Source organism: Lepisosteus platostomus, chromosome 8 (genome assembly GCF_059453375.1).
Source record: "Lepisosteus platostomus isolate fLepPlt1 chromosome 8, fLepPlt1.hap1, whole genome shotgun sequence".
Taxonomy (NCBI): Eukaryota; Metazoa; Chordata; class Actinopteri; order Semionotiformes; family Lepisosteidae; genus Lepisosteus; species Lepisosteus platostomus.
The window spans coordinates 30,022,896-30,046,171 of NC_142618.1; the positions used below are offsets into that span (position 1 = coordinate 30,022,896).

At 34.4% G+C, this 23,276-nt stretch overlaps 1 protein-coding gene across 4 annotated transcripts in view; it reads left to right on the plus strand.

The window, feature by feature from the left end:
- The window catches only part of asic1c (acid-sensing (proton-gated) ion channel 1c), a 440,980-nt gene that overhangs the window by 406,649 nt on the left and 11,055 nt on the right, over window positions 1–23,276 (plus strand). For all 4 annotated transcript variants that reach the window (XM_088643073.1, XM_088643070.1, XM_088643072.1 and 1 more), the window contains exons 4-9: window positions 9,283–9,433; window positions 10,121–10,177; window positions 11,348–11,501; window positions 11,721–11,812; window positions 17,930–18,009; window positions 19,457–19,528. In XM_088643073.1, the coding sequence (XP_088499199.1) occupies window positions 9,283–9,433; window positions 10,121–10,177; window positions 11,348–11,501; window positions 11,721–11,812; window positions 17,930–18,009; window positions 19,457–19,528 (606 nt within the window). The remainder of the gene's footprint in view (window positions 1–9,282; window positions 9,434–10,120; window positions 10,178–11,347; window positions 11,502–11,720; window positions 11,813–17,929; window positions 18,010–19,456; window positions 19,529–23,276) is intronic.

Sequence of the window (23,276 nt, forward strand, 5' to 3'; positions counted from 1 at the left end):
ATTAAAAGTTGATTACGCATGACTTTTAGTGTGACTATTTAATAATAGCTGTATGATCTCTGCCAAAGTAGTGGTTAGATGCATAATCTTTCACTTTGTAACATCAGGTGTTCAAAATCTGGTAGCTTTGATGCATGCTTTCATGTCTTCATGTAACACAATGTAATGCTGATCAAAAAGATTCCAGCTGAGAACCCATACCAGGAAGTGTTGTCTATTAACGAACTACCCAACAGATCATGGGGGTATTTAGGTTTTGAAAATGTGTTTTTTCATTAGGCTTTTGGAACCCCAACTTTAATTATTTACCCTCACTATATTATTGATTAATCTTTGTCTACAATTTTTTATTGCTTTTATAACTGGTGGTAATACATCTCTACAGTGCAGAAGAACCATACTGTATGTCAGTCTTGAGATATTTCAAATGGGGCCAAGACCTTTTCTCTCTAGACTCAAGCAATTATAATGTGTAAGACTACCTTAGTTGTCTGGAATCCTTATTTGATCATGGCTTTTGCATTGCAAACTCAGGCCTTTTATCCACCTCTTAAAGATCCAATTCAGTGGGGATTGTGGCAATGCTAACCCCACACTTCAAGCTTTCTGGTATATCCAGTTAAGGTTGGTCTTTAGATATATAATCACATTCGTTGTGTGCATATTGTACATTTTTACATGCAATGCTACTATCTTGAAAAAACCTCAAGTGATACATTTTGCTTAACATTTACTGTGGCACAGGATCAGTTAACAGCTTGTTCATGATACTAAATATATCACTAAATGATATTGTTCTTGTGGCCATTAGGCCTATTAACCTTTCAGTATTTTACTGTAGGTAGTTCTATAGAGAGTCTTTACTGTGTATCATTTCAAACTACAGCATATTCAGTTTCTACTGCAATGCTGTTAGCCTCATAATTCTTTGTGTGAAAGAGCTTTTTGTTTTTTCAAGACTTCTCATCACAGCTTGTGTATTTAAACTAGGACATTTCTATATCACTTGTGGATATTTTAAAAATCCTTGGATATGAACTTTAGGTTCAAAGTTGAAGAGATTCCTGCTCTTATTATTTTATCAGATGCAATAGAAAAAAATATTTGCATGCGAAGTGAAGTGAATGGTCTTCTTGAGATTTTTGTTGTCAATAACGTAAAGAAGTGTTTCCACAGTGTATTGGCTTAGGGGATGAATACTCACTGTACACAGTAATAATAATAATTATATAATAAATAATATATAATACATATTCTGGACACTCCACTCAAAGCACTTTACAGGTAATGGGGACTCCCCTCCACCACCACCAATGTGCAGCATCCACCTGCATTGGCAGCAGCCATAGAGCACCAGAACGCTCACCACACACCAGCAGAGTAATGAAGCCAATTCATAGAGGGGGATTATTAGGAGGCCATGATTAGTAAGGGCCAAATTTGGCCAGGACACCGGGGTTACACCCCTACTCTTTTCAAGAAACGCCCTGGGATTTTTAATGACCACAGAGAGTCAGGACCTCGGTTTTACCTCTCATCCGAAGTATAGTGTCCCTGTCACTATACTGGGGCATAGGACCTACATGGACCACCTCTTCCAGCAGCAACCTTAGTTTTTCCCTGGAGGTCTCCCATCCAGGTACTGACCAGGCTCACACCTGCTTAGCTTCAGTGGACTGCCAGTTGTTAGTTGCAGGGTGATATGGCTGCTGGCTACGTATCTTAGATTTGGAGTTTTCTTTGCAGTTTGTGCTAACACGTAACTATTTTCACCCGTAAAACTATTCAGCTTGATGTGTTAGGTTTCGATTAAAAAGTTTAGAATTTGTAATTATTATTATTATTATTATTATTATTATTATTATGGGACATTGTTGAAAGGGGGTGATAAGCTTTTGTGCACTGGAGATGAAAATCCTACACAGCAGCATTGTGTGGTTTCAATACTTTTTTCTTTACTAAAGAATGTGACATTTGTGGGGCCATATGCAAGCATTGTGGATATTTTGTCACCTGAATTACACAGGAGCTCCAGAGAAGGTCACAAATGGGTTGCCTTGACCCATCAAGTGCAATGGGGTACGTGTACAGTATATATATACAGGATCTTCTCACTTCAGCAGATCAGCTTAGCCTTTATAGTGATGTCTTTGCTTCAGCTAGTATGGCTTACTGTTAGGACTTCAAAACGTGAGCCATTAGAAGTAGTAACGTGATTATTTTTGTATATGAAGCTTTAAATGTGATGCATCTATCCACCTCTCACATAGGGTGGATTTGATTGATTTTCAAAGATGCTTTTAAGGATACCTAGCAAAGACAATTGTCGGTTGGCAGCTATACTGTTTATCAGATGGAATGATTCTTGTACTGGTCAATGCAAAAACAGCTCTTAGGATAATCACCTTCTGGTGCTTTTCACACAATTCAGAGGGCTTTATTTCTTAGGTTATATATTGTTTATTGTCTTCATGTACCAATTATGGCACATGGCTACTGCTAATAGAATCTAAAGATAAATATCTACTCTGTTCAGTTAACCAATAAACAGACAATTACTTTAGAAAGACTTGTAGCTGTGGATGCTGTTTTAGTATTAGATGTAAAAAAATATTACCAAAATCAGATTATCTGATTATTACTATGGCTGTGCCATGATTCCCTAGAGCTCATGAAATATCAGTGTCTGCTATTTCATAGAATGGTGTTGTAATGTTAAATTACTCTCACTGCAGATTCAGCTTGTTGATATTAATATAACTGAGTTAGATTCATTTGTTAGCATAAGACATATTGAAGCTCCTGCTTGATTACAGATAGGCTGAGTATCCCATGACTATACTGTAATTGTAATAGAAAAGAGGGATCATATAATAAATAAATGTTGAAAGTTAAATACACTAGTGTCGGTAAAAAGTGTAATTTCACTCCAGCTTTGATTGATACAATATGTCCAAGTACACTGTGAAGCCAGTGAAATGAAAACGTCATGTTTTTGTCTGAGATAAAAATAAGACTTTCTATATTTTAATTACTTTGCTATAAAGGATAGCGTGGAAGAGAGACAATCTGTGTTTTCAGGGAAAATTTATGAAACAATCTCATCTACTATACACATAGTGCCTTGCAGAACTATTCATCTCCTTCCAATTATGTCCCAAATTGTTGAATTACAAATTATATATACAAACATTTTAAATTGAATATTTTAATTAAAACTTAAATTAAAACTGAACACTTATTGGTGAACAAAGTTAAATGTCAGAAAAAACATCCATGAAAAATCAAAATCTGAAATTTATAGATTACACAAGTATTAAGACCTCTGAGTCAATATTTGATAGAAGCATTTTTGTCATCAAAAAGTCTTTTGTATCCAATACATCTCTACCGACCTTGCACATTGATATGGTGCAATTCATACCCATTCTTCTTTGCAACCTTAATGAATCTCTGTCAAGTTAGTTAGGGATCGTTGATTTTCTATCAGATTCGAAATTATGACTTTCAGTGGACCAGTCAAGAAGATATACTTTCTTGTTATTTAACCATTCCAGTGTAGCTTTGCCATGTGATTTGAGTCATTGGTCCTGCTGAAAGGTGATTTTTTCTCTCAATTTTAGGTCTTCAACAGAGTGAAATAGGTTTGCCAGCATTTTTCCTTCATCCATTTTCCCCACAATCTTGACAGGTTTTTTAATCCCATGTTAATGAGAAGCAGTCTCATAAAATAATACTGCCATCGTCATGCTTTACTGTAGAAATGGTGTTCAGTGGGTGATTCAGTGTTTGGTTTGTGCTACAGTATACAGTGCCTTGCGAAAGTATTCGGCCCCCTTGAACTTTTCAACCTTTTGCCACATTTCAGGCTTCAAACATAAAGATATAATTTTTTTATTTTATGTGAAGAATCACCAACAAGTGGGACACAATTGTGAAGTGGAACGAAATCTATTGGATTTTTGAAACTTTTTTAACTAATAAAAAAATGAAAAGTGGGGCGTGCAAAATTATTCGGCCCCCTTGCGTTAATACTTTGTAGAGCCACCTTTTGCTGCGATTACAGCTGCAAGTCACTTGGGGTATGTCTCTATCAGTTTTGCACATCGAGAGACTGAAATTCTTGCCCATTCTTCCTTGCAAAACAGCTCGAGCTCAGTGAGGTTGGATGGAGAGCGTTTGTGAACAGCAGTTTTCAGCTCTTTCCACAGATTCTCGATTGGATTCAGGTCTGGACTTTGACTTGGCCATTCAAACACCTGGATACGTTTATTTGTGAACCATTCCTTTGTAGATTTTGCTGTATGTTTGGGATCATTGTCTTGTTGGAAGATAAATCTCCGTCCCAGTTTCAGGTCTTTTGCAGACTCCAACAGGTTTTCATCCAGAATGGTCCTGTATTTGGCTGCATCCATCTTCCCCTCAATTTTAACCATCTTCCCTGTCCCTGCTGAAGAAAAGCAGGCCCCAACCATGATGCTGCCACCACCATGTTTGACAGTGGGGATGGTGTGTTGAGGGTGATGAGCTGTGTTGCTTTTACGCCAAACATATCGTTTTGCATTGTGGCCAAAAAGTTCGATTTTGGTTTCATCTGACCAGAGCACCTTCTTCCACATGTTTGGGGTGTCTCCCAGGTGGCTTGTGGCAAACTTTAGACGAGACTTTTTATGGATATCTTTGAGAAATGGCTTTCTTCTTGCCACTCTTCCATAAAGGCCAGATTTGTGCAGTGTAAGACTGATTGTTGTCCTATGGACAGACTCTCCCACCTCAGCTGTAGTTCTCTGCAGTTCATCCAGAGTGATCATGGGCCTCTTGGCTGCATCTCTGATCAGTCTTCTCCTTGTCTGAGCTGAAAGTTTAGAGGGACGGCCAGGTCTTGGTAGATTTGCAGTGGTCTGATACTCCTTCCATTTCAAGATGATCGCTTGCACAGTGCTCCTTGGGATGTTTGAAGCTTGGGAAATCTTTTTGTATCCAAATCCGGCTTTAAACTTCTCCACAACAGTATTACGGACCTGCCTGGTGTGTTCCTTGGTCTTCATGATGCTCTCTGCGCTTTCAACAGAACCTTGAGACTATCACAGAGCAGGTGCATTTATACAGAGACTTGATTACACACAGGTGGATTCTATTTATCACCATCAGTCATTTAGGACAACATTGGATCATTCAGAGATCCTCGCTGAACTTCTGGAGTGAGTTTGCTCACTTTTCATTTTTTTATTAGTTAAAAAAGTTTCAAAAATCCAATAGATTTCGTTCCACTTCACAATTGTGTCCCACTTGTTGGTGATTCTTCACATAAAATAAAAAATTTATATCTTTATGTTTGAAGCCTGAAATGTGGCAAAAGGTTGAAAAGTTCAAGGGGGCCGAATACTTTATGACATTATGAATTCAGACAAAAATGTTTCAAGTGTGTTTTGTCTGACATCATATTTTAGAATATGTTTGCATTTATCACTTACAGTTCATGTCTTGCTTTTTCAGTAATGGCTTCCTTCTTACCACTGTGCAATATAGGCCACTATGTGGAGTTATGGGATGTTGTTACTTGTACACATTTCTCCCATCTCAGCCAATGAAGATGTACAGTAGCTACCTTCAAAGTCACCATTGGCCTCATGTTGGCATCCATAGCTAGTCCATAGCCATTGCCTAGTTACTGCATTTCAAGGGACAGCCTGAACTGGGCAGTGTGTGAGTGATATGAAGATGCAACCTTCAACTTTTTAATAATTTGTGAATAATTAACTTCTCCGTGGTCAAATGGACATTCGGCATCTTTAAAATTTGTATACCCTTCTTCTTCATTTATACAACTTTATCCCCAGCTTAATTGGAAAACCACTTGTTCTACATGGTTAACTACATGGTTAATAAAGATATTTATTCTGAAACAGTATTTTACATAACTGTCTTACTTGTCTTTCTCGTGTATCTGAACTAATTTAGGTAAGACAGCAATCTTATGAAATCAATATACTTTAGTTTTTGATTTTTCTTTGTAGTTTTTGGTGATATTTAAATTTATTCACCCATACAAGTGTTTAGTTTGAGCAATTACCTTTTTATCTTCAATAAAATTAAGTTAAACATTTTGTATGAGATTTACAGTTAACATTGGAAGAATTTCTAGGTAATATGCACTGGGGTGTATTTGTACAACTACAGCTATGATTAGAATCTTTAAAATACAAATATTTTCTTGTTACATCCTAAAGGCAATTTATTCCTTGTTCTGGGAGAAATTTATTTTGTTTTCTCACAACTGCAAATTGCACTGTAGAATGTTTGGCATTTTTTAATAAAGTAGGAATTAAAACATGAAAATTAAGTGGTGCATTTGGCCATCCAGTCAGTCTGTTCTAGACACTATGACACTATGTGTCTTCAGTCAGTGCATGTAACTCACTTTGGTTATCATCCTTAGAGGATTGTTAAAGAGGATTCTTACAACCTTTCTCATAGATAAGCAACAAATAATCTAAAAAAACTGAAGCTGGAGAAGGCATAATTTTACAAATATAAAAAGTGATCTCTGCAGAATCTGTGGTTGTACTGTCACTGCATTTTTTATTTTACGTACTTCAGACAACTTTGTATCTCATATTTTACATTATATTTCAATTGTGTTAAAGTCACTGCTGTGGGCTCAAAACCTTAATAGTGTATTCAGCAAATGCTTCATAGTCCATGTGCTTCAAAGATCTCATGAATATTTTATTTTCTTTGCACCTCTATATAGCCATATCCTGACAAATGCATTAAATGTTTGTTTCACTTGAAGTAAATGGATGGAAGCCATTGATAATGTGGCTTTAATGATTCAGCATACTCCAAAAAGATTTGCATTACAAAGACAGTGGAATAGCTAATGTTCTAATTTTTAGGCTTGAAAAGAAAATGATTTGGATGAAATGAATGACTTAATGAAAAAAATGTGAATTAACTTTGAAGACTAAAATTGACAAGTAATTCAGCTTTGGCTTGTATAAAAAATGAAAAAGGAAATACAGGTTGCTCTTAACCATAAAAATTGTTGGCAAAACTTTTCAGTAATTCTAATTTTGAATACTTCCATACACCATACAGATATACTATAAACTGAGCATCAAAATAAACTTATCACTTGTAACTGAAACAAATTTCTAAAGTTATTATAAAAACATTTACCAAGTAGAAACTTCAAAGTAATCTTTATGAACAGGCATTACATAGGTAAACTCACTGTGCTTAATAACATAATAATAAGGTTAATCAATAGAGGGTCACCTTTGAAATTCACAATCTAGTAGTACAGTACAGTATGTGGGTCCACTGCTGGAAGCAATAAAATCTAAACACTTGTGATGAATGTTTTCCACCGTTGCAGATGCTATCTTGTGGGATTTAGTTTGAATAAGTACGAATCTGATCACTGGTCTGTGAGCCCTAAACACCACATATTGTCCCGACTCCTCACTGAACTCATGTTTTCAATGGGGCTCAAGTTTGGCTGGTATGGCATCTATATAATAATTGTTGCATTCAAATCTCACAAGAAAGCTGTTGTTGCAGGTGCAGCGTGAGGACATGCATTGCCCTTCTTTAATGCTGTCATAATGATCCAATAGATACAGAGCAACTTGTTAGGGGCCCAAGACTTGCTTGATGAAGAATCATGCAGTTAGGCTGCCAACAACCACCGCAAATGAGGTTCTTTTCTGACTAAAGACGCCTGCCAATAATATCCCATGTGGTTTTTCAAATCGACCGGTCTAGGGCACAAAATAATTAGCAATTATTTTGCACATCTACATCGCACCCACCGACATTAATAAAGGTTGTCTACTCAAAACCTTAATTCCATTTTAATGAGGATTCTACTCCACTGGAGTCCAATTGAGGTGTTGCTCCAAAATGCAGATGGAGTGAAGGCACTGTTTTTAATTTCACTAGCTTTGATATTACACAGTTTAAATAATCTAATCGCCTGTGCTCAATCAAGTACTGAGGTGACTTAGTTCTTATGCAAAAAGATGCACACAGGTGTATCACAATGAGCCATGTATGATCAATTCATCAAAATTGCATAAAAACATTTAATCAATATTCAAAATCTGATGGACAGTTTTCTCAAAACATGCATGCACAAATAAAATATGTTTCTTTTGATGTTCAGTATATGAATATAAATATAAAGTTTACACTACTCTACATACATACAGTACAGGTATACTATGATACACAACATCAAGCTAGTTCAATAAAGTAAATGTACCTTATGTGTTTTTTACTTCAGTACTGGCTCAGAGAAATTATGCAAAATATATGTAAAACAGTTTGTAAAGGTCCATTTCAATGTAAGTCCCTCTAGGTTAAAAGTTGTGTCTTGATTCTGGTGTCCAGCGAAAAGTGTGCTTCTCTAAATGTCTCCATTTCCCACAATGCTCTGCTTCTTTCTCAGGAATTATGTGGCATCTGTGACTGTTTCTGCATGGTGTCTGCTTGTCTCTGTGAGCTTTTTTATGAATGATGTAATAATGTCTTGAGTTTGTAATGGGCTTTCTTTCCAGTTTTATTTTTTTTATTTTAAATATTGTAACATTACCAATAATTACCAAATATTGGATTCATTTGGTGTCACATTAAAGTTTTCCAAGCAGGGAGTGTTATGAAAATGAAGGGATAAGGTTTATTTACACAATTCAATGTATTACTATTATTTTTATGCACATATTGAAGTGAAAGAAATAATATGATAGAGCTGCAAGAAAATATGGGAAATATTAATATTTAGTAAGGAAAAAACTAATGTTACATGAGAAAAATAGTATAGGTTAAAAAGTTTCCAGACTTATTTTCTAATGATTATTTGTTAATGTTGAATGAAAAGCATTCTAGTCAGATGTCCCATGTCTTGCATGTAAACCAGAATTCAAAGGGTCTCGGATACCGAAAGAAACAATCTTCTTTACCAATTTGCAGGAGGCTTTTAAATTTTGTACAGGTCTGAAATCTCAAAAGTCCTCTAATAATGTGTGCTGCACATTGATGTGCTGGGGTTTTAAAATCTCGTCTCAGATTGTTCTGTTCAATAGAATAGAATAGTCAAAGCTATCGATCCTAACTGTAATTAATCATTATTAAAAGCCCATTATCCTAAGATGAGTTATTTGGACTAAGGATATTTATGACAGTAAATTAATTTGCTTTCTGGTCCTCATAATTTAGATGTGGTTCACAATACTGTGCTGTGTTTAAGGGAATGTTTGTGGCCTATTTGCTTTTCAGCTCATGTACCTCCCTCCCCCCTGGGGAGACTGCAGATCGTCGGCCATGGATTCTGAGTTTTTCTCATCCTACAGCATCACAGCGTGTCGCATCGACTGTGAGACGCGCTACCTGCTGGAGAATTGTAATTGCAGGATGGTGCACATGCCAGGTACTGCACATCAGGGCAAAGGTCCACATTTAGGATCTTTAAATAAGCTTTAGAAGTAACATTAATTATGAGCCCCATTTCAAATGCTGTGTTTTAATTATTTTAACACCATTAATAGTATTAGTATCAGGCTTGTTTTTTGTAACACACTAGTGTCAGCAGCAAAATGTATTACTGTTTAAATGTATTTTATATATATAAAGAAGATCCATAGTTTTTGTGATACATGTCCTATATAGTACTGTGCAATGAATGGTGTGGCACTGTGGTTAGCATTGCTGTCTTACAGTTAAGAGTGCTAGGTTTGATACCAGTTTGTTGTACCTGTCTGCATGGAGGTTTAAGGTGTTCTTGCAGTTCTTACTTTACTCAGACGTTTTTTTTCTGTATTCTGGTTTCTTCCCTTCTTTTAAGCTTGAACTATTAGAAGATCAGAACATTGTCTAAGGGTTTTTATAGTTTTTGATCATTTTTTATGTATTGTTATTCTCTGTAGTTTTCTCTGAGTTTCAGATTGAGTCAGGCAATCATATGGTATGCAAAAGTAATACAGTGGTAACAGGAATACAGTTAAGCAATTTTAATTCTGTATTTTTGTTGTTGTTTACAAGATGTAAGATATTACAGGTGGATTTTTATTCCTCAGTAGTTTAGCCTGACTGTACATATTTCCATTTTGATCTGCAGGAAATTCTGTTGTTTGCACACCTGAGCAGTATAAAGATTGTGCCGATCCAGCTTTAGGTAAGAATCTCATGATGTCCTTCCCTTCTTATTCAAAATTAAGTTATCTAAATAACTAGAATAATATTATAATAATATTATTATTCTAATTTATTATCTAATAATTTAGAATAATATTATTTTTCGCTCACACTTGAAGAAGGTTCCACGGCCAAAACGTTGTGTTTTCTTTCTTCTCTTTTCAGCATGGAATAAACCTATTGCTTGTTCCCTTGCAGCCTACGCATGCTGACGCAGCTACCCACCTGAAATAATTTAGAATATGTACACAAAGAGCTACTGCATAATGAACAATCTGTGCTCATTGTGTACTAGATAACACTCAAGATAATTGTTTTAGATATTTGCCCCACTTCTTAAATATATGTTATCACTCTTTGCACTCTTTTACAAAGTAAAACTAGTTTTACCCCAGGGACTCCTAGTCTTCATAAAATATAAATTTCTCAGTCTTGTCATTTAAAGACTAGGTTGAACTTGAATTAACATACCACCATTTGATTTTAGAATATACAGTATGAAGTTATCTTACTCAATCTATCAAGCTATGTATTAATCTAAGTAACTTGGCAGAAATAATGTTTTTTTGTGCAAATCAGCATGCTGTATAAGAATTTAATTCTTTGTAATTTGTCATTATTTTAATTTTATGGAAATGGAGTGATACTTTCAAATGAAGTCCATTTGTATGTCACTTTTGGTGGATATGATTAATGCTTTTTTATTCACATTTTTAGTGTAAAAACAAATTATTGTCTAGTATTGTGTTTCACGAATTGTTAATTATAACTGAATGTAAGTGCTGATATTTGTCAAACCGCTGCAGAGATGTCTCTGTTCTCTTAAAAGTGAGAAAGGAAAATGCTTGTCTCATTTTTTAAAGCTTTGAAATTATCTGCTGTTTTATTTCAATATGTTTAAAATGGAATTCAAAATCTGAATTATCATCTGAAGTGTAACAAAAAAAAATTATCTGGACGTGCAACAAACACCTCTACTAGTTTTGTGAATCCCATGTGTCCTCTGTGAAACTGAAACTGTAAATTACACCTGAAAATATTCTCTCAGAGGATGAAACCAAAAAAGAAAATTGCATGATGATAATAGTTGTTATTTTCTTCAAAATGTAACTCTAAAGATTGGAATAACATTCCACTGAAACATCCCTAGATTTTCTGGTGGAGAAGGACAATGACTATTGTGTATGTCAGACACCCTGCAACATGACTCGTTATGGCAAAGAGCTCTCCATGGTGAAAATCCCCAGCAAGGCCTCAGCTAAATACCTGGCCAAGAAATTCAACAAGAGTGAACAGTACATTGCGTGAGTAATTTCTACAGCATGAGCCTGTGAGTGACCCTTAATTTTATTTACATGGTGAAAACTATTGAGCATGTAAATGCTCTTTCGAGATGTTGCTCTCTGACATTCGTTTGAATTTGAAATGTTGAAAATAATTTCTATACTTGCTTTCCTTCTGTAAGGAAATTAAATTAATGCAGAGTTCCTGCTTCAGATTCATTGCCTTTCTGTGTGTTACAGGGAGAATATATTAGTCCTGGATATATTTTTTGAAGCTCTAAATTATGAGACCATTGAGCAGAAAAAGGCCTATGAAGTTGCTGGATTGCTTGGTAAGTTTTGTATCTTTCTTCATATTAGTCAGGAAATCACTGAGAAAGAAAGCAAAATGAAACATGTGTCAGATTGTTGCCTTGAAGCCACAGATAGTCACACAGCTCTTTTACATTTTTCATTCTTTTTTCTGTCAGAATACATCAATACTGTAATGAACTCCCTTATGGCAGAAATATGCTTGGCTAAGAAACTTTAGATTTTGAACTATATTTGTCAACTTATTTAACCCGGAACTTCATATCCCAAATTCTGAGTACTGTATAGTACTTTCAATATAAAGCAAAAGGGTTTTTCAGTGTTTAGAATCCTGACATTACCTCCTTAAGAGGTGTAATTTAGTTTTTTGTGGGTATTTTTTTAATATTGTGTATTAGAGACTACAATATGAATAAAAACTAAACCAAACGAACTAAAGGAGGCTGTGTGGCCCCTTTAGTTCGTTTGGTTTCAAGCAGCTGATTCTACGATTCTGATTCTAAGATCTCATGTCATCATTTCTTTAAATAAGTCAGTATATCAGATATAATAACATGGCAGGGTAACATATTTAATACTTTCACAATCTTCTGGGGAAATAAATGCCTCCTGTATGTACACTTCCCCTTAGTTTCCATGTGTGTCTTCTGTGTTTCACTGTTGATTCTGTGAATTTTCTTTTGTCCTGTATCTGGCAAATCTTTCCTAATTCCAGAAATAGTTTTGTATCATAGTATTTATAGTATTTGTAACACAGTATTTCTAATAAAGTCTTAAAAATTGCATTGTATATTTTTAATAATCTCTTGAGTTTAATTCAATGTCAATTTTCTAAACAATTAAACATAAATACCATTCTGCTTGCATTTTTACTGCCTCCCTACACCACCTAAAAGATGGAATTGATGTGTTAACATCTACGTCCTTTTCATAAATAACTTCTTCAGGTTGAAAGTTTGCTATTTTATATTTATAGTTTAGTTTTTTTTATATCTGCATATAACGCTGGACTACATTAAATGTAATCTGAGTTTGTTAATGCTCCTACTTTGGTATCACTTGTGAATTAGTTTACTAAAGTACTCTAACCATACTAGGATCAAGATCATTGATATAAATGAGGAAGAGCAGTGGTCCTTATATAGATCCGTTTAGTACTCTGCTAATTACATTTCCCTAGTCAGATGATTATGATCAACACCTTATTTTCCTAACCATTGATTAGTTCTTAATCCAAATAATTTCTTAAATGGAACAAGTAAAGGTTTATTCCATGCTGAAAAGAGAAGAAAGGAAACACTTTGGCTGTGTAGCCTTCTTCGGGTGTGACATGTTGTGTTTCCTTTCTTCTCTTTTCAGCATGGAAAAAAAAAATTACTTATTCCTGTGCAGCCTATGCATGTTGACACAGCTTGAACTAATTTCTTGAATGCCTACAACATTTATTTTTAAATTATTTAATTTTTTATCATCTTTCTAAAAACATTCAGAAAGTGTACCTAAGCAATATCATAGGCTCTGTTTATTCATTACTGCTATTCTTCTTCCAAGAAATCTAATAAATAACAACAAACAAACTTGCTGACAGGAGGTAGAATTCCAGTGGAATAACCCAGTGACGGCACAGAGACAGTTAGAGGCAAGCAGAGGTAGCTGAAATGAGTTGGTGAATGGAGGCTGATGATGATTGCCAAAGCAGAATGAAGACAGGTGGAAACTGACAGAATTGAGACCAGGTTCAGACAAGATGGGAAAGTAGTTTTAGTCAGTAGTAGTAGTGTCATCAGCCTGACAATTAGTGTAGTTGGAAGCAACCTCAATGACAGAGCACCGGTTCAGTGGCAGAGGAGGGTATGCTAGTATGATGACTAAAGCACTCATTAATAGGTCGGAGGAGGCTAGGACAATCAGCCTGCATGTGTAAGTCCAAACAACCCTAGGTGGAATGCAGCCCCTCATGGAAATGCACCCAGTTTCTGAGGAAACAAAGGGCTTGCTTCGTCTCACTCAGGCATAACTGATATTCCTGCAATATACTCAGCAATGGGTCCATTACAGAGCCTTTTGAAATCCACATGGGAATCAAAGAAGAGTGTATCATTTGACTTTTGAAGTATTTCTGAGTGTCTTGTTCTATTTAATTCCATACAACCCCCTTGCTGGAGTATAGCTTATTTCATGAATCAGTGGTTAACTTAAATAATCTACAAAGGTTCAAGTCCTAAACTTGAACTACCCCTGAATCAAATCTTCAAACTTCAGTATGCTGGTGATACTACAGTATGTGTTTTGACAGAATTTGATGTCCAGACAACTGTAACCATTTATACTAAGGCATTTGAAATGATGGGAATCATATACAGTACTGTATATGTTGTTTGCAGAAGATATGAGGTGGGAGAACATATGCAATAATGTCATATTAGAGTTATCTCTCAATCAAGCACCACAAACATTGAAGGTGTGATCATCTGCAACTGATTTAGTTGGGTTAGTTACGTGATCTGTAGATCAGATTCTCAAAGATACTGTAATTCTGTGGCCCCTAAGCAGAGCAGGTGGAAGAATAAGTCCTAGCCCTTTACTACTCAAATTGTCAGTATTGACAGTAATGAAGAATGCTCACCGTGACTGATAACTCCTGAAACAAAGCCTGTTTAGCCTTCAGTCAAAGTCAGGCTCAGAGAAGACAATTATCATCACCAGAGAGGAATAGCCAATGATATGAGTAATTTTCAAGTCAATGGGTTATAACCTCGAGTGACAGTGGGAAGCATTTTTTATGACCTTTGAATAATGTGTTGTTTTTAAATATAAATATAGTCTATACCTGTTCCTCTTGGGTCCTGGAGATGAATCTTCAGTGTTTCTAGTAGCTATAACTATTTTGCCTCTTATATGATAATACTATTTAATATTTAATAATATTATTAAAATTTAACTCTGCCTTTCCTCAGCCTGAGGCATGTGGTTGACTGCTTCCTTTGTAAACAGCCAAATAAAATAACAATTTAATACATTGACCATTTACAGTACCTTTCATAATTATAAAAGTGTTGTAGTTATAGTTACTCTAAAATATTTAATCACTTTACTGTCCTATTCCTATTGCAATATAAAAAAGGCATTGGTTATTTATTTTATCCACCACTGTAATATCACAAAGTCTCTCTTGACCTTACCTTTCACAAATTTCTTTTTATACCTCTGCTTATAGTTAATTAAGTTCCCGTTCTTTAGCTAGATTCTGTTCTTTTCTGATTTATTTTGTATTTTTCATTACAGATTTGGACCACTGTTTTCTTCCTTTTGATTTTCTAACTCTTGGGATGAATCTGTCCTGTACTTCAAACAGAATATATTAAATAGATGACATTCATCCATATATATTGTATTACACCCTACATCTTATTCCTTCATAATCTTCTTTTCTAAAATTATTAGCCTTTGTTGTTACCTACAGTTTCAAAATATACTTCAAATCACACCAACGTGTTTATCATTATTAAGAAGACAATCATTAGCCATTAGTCTAACTTTTCAAAATCAGCTACAAATTAAATTACGAAGGAAAATTAAACTTGAACTAATACTTTTTACACATACTATACTGTTGTTATTCCCTGATTTCAATATGTAAAACTAAATTCGAATTTAGAGTTTATAGAATTTCTCAGATTATAGATTTATAATTTGTATTCATAACACTATACCCTTTGAATTTTTTTTCTACAGTATAAACCTAAATAGATTCTGAGATACCTGACCCATCTAGGTTAAGATCTTTGTTCCAAATAATCTTTTTGTTGTGTAGTGTTACATCTCCACCTCTTCCATCTCTCTACAGTGTACCCGTTGTATTTGTAACCATCACTCTCTATTATTTCTGTGATTCCAATTACAATGTAATCACTTGATCATGCTGTAACTAATGAAACTCTTGTCTGTGGCAAGTGGTTGGTGTTGTAGTTCAGTTAAACACCCAGAGCCTGTGTTAAAGGAGGAATCAGACTTACAAGTGGGGTTATTGTACTTAGCTCATGTACAGTAGGTAACTAAGATACTATATGGGTATATTTAACACAGCCCTGGTGCTTTTATCTACATGATGAACAGTATCCAGTACTGTTTTTTCACCTCAAGCATGGGAACGTTTAAGTTTCCATTCTCCACAAAAATGTCAGCATCTCCTTAGGTAATAGGGTTAAAAAAGTGTTATAAACAACATACAGTAATAACTTTCAGCCCAAAGGATTTCAAACCTTTTCAAACAGGAGGGGATCCACTTCATTCACTTCTGAAGTGCAGCATCCACCTGGGTGGCAAAGAACACCAAAAGTGAGAAATTGCCTCAACAATTGAAGAGAGGGAGAAAATTTGGTAATGCATAGAACAAGCCCAAAGTACAAATTAGACAGGAGACCACGCTTTAAAACCCCATACTTAAATGTCCAATGAGATCTTTGATGACCTAGTAGCCTGGACTTCGGTTTAATGTCTGATCCAAACCTCGTGCACAGTGGCATCAGCCGTCACACTGCTGCATTAATATTGAAATTATTTTTTATTCCTTTTTTATATATATTTTAAGTAAATTAGGTTTAATAACTTAGATATAAAGGATATTTATACTTTAGGAAATATAAATATGAAATAATACATTAATGTGTATACTGTATTAATACAGTATATACAGTATATATTTTACAGATGTATTGATTATGTATTATTATATATGCAAACTCTGCTTTTTGGGGGTGCTGATGGAGGGGTGAAGGGAAATCTTTTTTTGTGGGTGTGTATTTCCTGTTTTATAACTTTATTGTTTATTATGTATATAAAGAAAAAAATATGGAAATTCAGATCCTGGTGAAAGTGGACCTCGACTGGAGGTCACCCATCCCAGTATTAACTAGGCCCAAACTTGCTTGGTGTCTGAAAAGAAAAGAAGCTGTAAAGAAGCTAAGTTATAACAGTACAGTCAAAACTCGTCCTTAAAAAGTCTCTTTAAAAAGGCACTTTTATGACTCCTATAAAGGAGTTTAGCAGGTAAAGCATTTTATATCTCTAAACTTTATCTTACCAAAATCACTTTCCCTACAGTACCTTCAAGAAAAAATATTTATCTTACTCTTTGCCTGTTTTTACTTCAGCTGATGCATCTTAACTGCATTAATTCTATCTGTGTTACATAAGAATTATCAAAAGACAAGGAACTATTAGACTATTAGACAAGGAACATTTCCATATGTAAAAAAGAACTGTTGATTTTCAAACAAAAAAGCTAAACAATGGAGAGAGCTGGTTGTCTCAAACTTGTTGTCTGAATGTATATTCTTTACTTGTTTACCTATGAACACTGTGAGTTGCAACATTGTAGCTGGAAGTTGAGAATCAATCTGACGGACTCAATTGCAGTTCCTGAAGTTAATTATAACAAAGGTACTATAGCTAAAACATCATATGGCCAGCAGCCATATCACCCTGCAACTCACAACTGGTAACCCACTGAAGCTAAGGAGGTGTGAGCCTGGTCAGTACCTGGATGAGAGACCTCCTAGGAAAAACTAAGGTTACTGCTGGAAGAGATGTTAGTGGGGCCAGCAGGGGGCGCTTACCCTGCAGTCCATGTGGTCCTAAAGCCCCAGTATAGTGACAGGGACACTATACTGTATACAGGCGCCGTCCTTCGGATGAGACGTAAAACGGAGGTCCTGACTCTCTGTGGTCATTAAAAATCCCAGGGGGTTTCTCGAAAAGAGTAAGGGTGTAACCCTGGCGTCCTGGCCAAATTTCCCATTGACCCTCACCAATCATGGCCTCCTAATAATCCCCATCTATGAATTGGCTACATTACTCTGCTCTCCTCCCCACTGATAGCTGATGTGTGGTGAGCATCCAGGTGGATGCTGCACATTGGTGGTGGTGGAGGGGAGTCCCCATTACCTGTAAAGCGCTTTGAGTGGAATGTCCAGATAAAGCGCTATATAAGTGTAAGCAATTATTATTATTATTATTATTTTCTCAAACAAAATCAATACTTTAGAAACAAAGTGAAAACTATACCAAGATGCATATTGTATCCAATACACTTAGTAACATGACTTGTTGAATCAGTTATTTTTTTTCTTCCTCAGGTGATATTGGGGGTCAGATGGGTCTCTTCATTGGTGCCAGTGTTTTAACAATATTAGAAATATTTGATTATCTTTATGAGGTAAGAAATGCATGATCTTCATCTCTTCATGTTCGAGCACAATATTAAATATTGAATACTGAATACATTCAGTAATGAAATACTAATTGAGTTTGATGGACCAAATGGCCTCCTCTTGTTTGTAACAAATTTCACATTCAAATAGTTTTAGATTTAATTTAGGTGACATTTCGTTTAGATCTTTAATACCAGCTAATGTGAATAGTTGAAAAAGAGAAGGGCTATTATTTTCTGGACTTAAATGTGTTGTTTTTTCATTTATTATTATCCAAAAGATGTCTTACTACTGTACATAACTCACTATCAAATCAATGTATTTAAGTTGGTTAATAATGTCCCTACAATTGTATGTGGAGCTTTCACAGATATACAGTATTTATCTTTTACTAAACAACTAAAATGCTTCATATTGAAGTTTGTGTTCAGTAAAAGGCATCAATAATGTTTTCATCCCTCGCACTTCACTCACAATATAAGCAAGGAGAAACTTCATTTCCAATTTTTTTCCCATTTTATTCTTAAGAATTTTTCATAACGTTTGAATTTTGCAACAGACAATTATTCCTACAGCTTTTACGAGCTACATCAGTGTCAAAACAATACGGCCCTCCTCCTATTTAAAGACAAAAGTCAAAATGACCTTAGTTTACTACAGTATATTATAATATATTATAATATTCATTAGAACATGCGATAAGAATTATACTATTAAAAATAGTAAATAATGTATTTGTCTAGGAAACTTCCATGGCTCTACACAATCAGTTATAACATTCAAATTAAATTACAGTACTGTATCAGTTTTTTTACAATCAATAATTATTTATATTTTTTTATCATTCCTATGACACCTTCAACTGTTCCATTGCACATGAATGTGTTATCACCCTTTTGAAAAGGATAGTTAAAACTAATTGTTAATATGTGCAGAGAGCACTATTCTTATCAGACTATTTGAAAAAAGGTGTATCATCTAGTCCTCCATGTAATCTTTCTTTAGTAGGAAATTCACAAGCAATGTAAAATAAAGTAATTAGGTATGATAATGGCAGGCAATGGCATAAGTTGGATGTTTAACAAGTAACTACAGTATGATGAAAATATTACATCATTTTGAAATTCAATAATATCTGAAGTATGTGCATGAGAGAGAATTTAATCAGCTGCTTTAAAATTTAATGCAATATATCTGAGCTGATCACAGTACAACAAAATCCTCACCCATTCAGGTAACATACATCTTAGTTATGAACCGTAATATTCTGCATTGTCTTTCTAATCTTCACTTTTCTTTTTTTAATGCTCTTGTTTAACATTTGCTGTACTGTTAATGTAATAATACTTTTTATGTAAGTGTTTTTATTCAAATTATATTATATATGCACTATATAATATGTATTATATGTATAATGCACTTTTTATATTATATATTTTATGTATTTTGTAGGTATTTAAAGATAAAGTCTTGGGATATGTCAAACGCAAGAAAAGACCACGAAGGTGCCAGAGCGACAATCTGGTAACTAACCTCCCCAAGCCATTTTCAATGCTTGTTTGAGATGTGACATAATCAGCTGAAAGAAACCTAAGGCTTTTTCAGGACAGTCACTTGAAGCAATTTTATCTTTGAAAAATAAGGCCCCTTCTTTAAATATGGGAAAAAAAGGATTTTCTGATCTGAAGAGGCTAATTGGAGGAATTTCAATTTTTTAGCTTTCCAGTCACTATGACTGCAGGTTTGGATGTTTGTGGACACATCCAGAATGTGTGTCTCTGTAATTAACTAAATGATACGAATGACTAATGTCCTGTAAAACAGCCTAGATAAAATATAGTCTTCCATCTCTAGCACACTTTATATTAAATAATTAACAATGAATTAGTTTGAAAATGTATATATACATAGAAGCCACCATTGAAGTGAAAGTTATCTGAAATGGAACAGAAGCTGACATACTGTATTGCATGTGCTATAATATGATGGTAACATAGCTCAAGATCGCATTTGCAAATCTGCAGCCATCTCCTCCATGTTTGAGCAAAATCATGTTATATCCTGGGATTCCTGGTTAGCTGAATGCCTTGCAGAACTATTAATATTTTCATAGTTCATTAAAAAAAACCTAGAGACTTCTGATGTTCTCAAAAACAGCGCTTTAATTTTTATTTCACAATAAAATATTCCTTGACATATTTTATATGCTTAGTCCTGAAGAAGGATTGTGTTTCAGATGTTCTTGTGATTGAATGGCCCGTATGTTGCATGTTCAATTACTTCAGTCTTAAAAGCTTGATTCGGATACTGATGTGGTAACAGGTGTTTAGACAGACACTCAGATCACAAACAACATTAATATGACACCAGACTACATAAGATACCTACTGTATATACTGTTCCTGTACATTGTGGCAGTTTTATGCTGTTAAATGAATTCCATCAGTGGTTTTAATTTAGCAGGGAATATCTCATCCGTTGATGTATACTGTAGGCACAGTAGTTATCTCAAGTAATATAAGTATCTCCAATAATGGAATAGAAACAAAACATCAACTGCCTGTAGCTGGCTGTGCTTTGAAAACAACCAATTAGAATGATTTAGAGTGCCACCTAGTATCCATGCAGTGCAACTTGTCAGTATTTGCACTGATTGTTATTATGCCCTTCAGACAATTAAAGCATAAGAAATAGATGTGACTCAGCAGCAATCTAAACAAAAGAATGAGAATTGAAGTGATTGTCTTGCATGGCATATGTCTTTTTTATGAAATTGTTGCATTGATCTAGATATAACAAAAGAAAAAGAAGAGACATGCTTGGATATTGCATGTGGAATGTGATAGTGTGTGATACATGACTGAGTAATTGCTTCAGTATAAATTGGACAGATGACCTAAAGGTAAGGGGAATCTTATATATGTAGCTACCTGTCTCTTGCTGCTGGACAATGGCAATTATAAGATGGGTTGATGATTGGTCCTCTAAGACATGGCTTTTAAGAGAGATTTAGATTAATTACTTTCCCCTTTTTTGGAATTCCAAAATTATATAACTTATTCATAGATTTATTATGGCTTTAATTTTTAAAGCTGTAAACAACTAGTTAAGAACAGGTGACTTGAATATTATATTTATTCACTGAAGGTGTACTGTATATAGGACACATTAGGTAGAAGCCAGAATTCTAATACTAAAACTCAGCAGTTGATTAAAGAATTCAAAATCCTTTTTGAAAAGTGGTTGTATTTACTTCACATTGTTTCTATACTACTGTTGTCAAATAAACCCATTACTTAATGTTATTTAAGTGCAAAAATTAAATGCAATGGATAGGAAGACAGTCACCACCAAAGGAGCAGTTTTTTTTCAGATGTCATTACAAACATAAGCTTTTCTTATTATCTCATTATCAAAGGGTGTTTAAACTGTGACATGAACAACATACTGTATATACCAGGTACTTTGTATTAGCATGGATATGTTTAAATTATATTATACTGTACGTAAAGAGGTACAGTATATGGTTCCAAGTACTGTTGTTGAACTATCATTCCCCTAACCTTGTTCACTTGCCTGCAGTCAGCTTTTGTCTGTTTATTGTTGGAGCTTCAGTTTTTTTTCCATATTGTTGGATTTTAGTAGGTGCTCTCATTGGTTAGTCATTTGTTTTTCATTGTATTAAAATATCATTTCCGAATGATTTGTGTTCTTAAACCGCTTTCACTTAATATGTATTTCATACCGTAGAAAAGGTAGGGTGAACAAAGGTCACTGGGAGACTTCAATATGAAGAAAATCCCTCCTTAGACAGGAATCATTACAATGAATATAACACACTGTGGCGCACTGTGTGAATGATCATCATTTATAAAGCTTTTATTAGGATCACATTAAAATGTACAGTATGTCGTATTTGTGCAGGTGCTCAACCTTTTTGCGGTTTTAGATTAATTAAAATTAGTCAATTTTCCACATTCATTTTTTTAATGAATTACTGCTTTACAACTTTTTTTTAAATTTATGAATGTTATTTTTCATAATTTATCTCATGTTATCTGTGATGTAATTGTGAAAAAAATACATTTTTAATTTCACAAAAGTCATACATCAGTTTTTAGCGCTCACATTTTATTTTTACTGAGACGTTCATCAAGATTTCAAAGACTTCTAAATTACGTTTTTTGTAAAAGGAGATTTTGAATTAATCTTACTAAGCTATGGGAAACCGACTGCAGTAATAATGCATTCTTTATTCACTGGTTTAGTAATTCATGATCGGAGTGGTGTTCATATTTTACAATAAAAGAAACTACAATAACGGAAAAAATAGGTGTGTATTGCACCTATGTCTTATACTGTATGTTACAGCTACTGTATAATGTCATGAACTCACTTTGACACATATTCATGAATCCATACCCTTCTCAACTTACTAGCCGAGTCAAATAGCCATTTAGTATAATGTATTAATCAATCTGTGGCTTGCTGTAATTACATTTTATTTTTAAAGTTTAAGAATTAATTCCTTTCACTGTTTTTTGGAGCTTGACTAATAATATTTGCACCTAATACACCAGGGCCAGCCTACTACTTTTCCTATTGCTAACAGCATTACAATAACATCCATTACTGTACTCCAGGACATGATTATAAAAGGACAGTTTACTTTAAATTACTTAAAAATTTTAAAATATAGAGAGACCAAATATTCACCACACCAAACCACTGTGGAATAATTGTTTATCCATTTAATAAAATGCAATACATTAGATCAAGTTGTTAAAATTATCAATTAGCATGCTTACTTAAATTCATCAATGGTCAATATATTTTGGGAAATGTTTTTAAGCAAATATCCTATAACTAATAACTATAACTGTTACATTTGTATGGTCATCATTTCTGATGCATATTTAATAGAAGTGATTATATACTCTATTCTTTTCATGGTGAAATGTATCAATAAAAGTCTTGGGTGTATTTTGAAATGTTAGTGTCAAAAACATTTCTGGAGGTCTCTTGATCAGTTCCACTTGAAAAGTTGAGATCTAAGGTATGCCGCTAGCCGACCGTAACTTCGATTCCCCAAACATCTGCACAGAATCCCCTGAGCGCCACTGACGGTATGCATTGAACTAAGAATGTAGCCATTCTTAGTTCAATATACTGTATATTCTGCTTTATGATCTGCTTACTGTGGAATATTTAATTTTGATTATTACATTTAATACATTTTAATTTAAAGCAACAGAATAGGAGCATCAGAGCC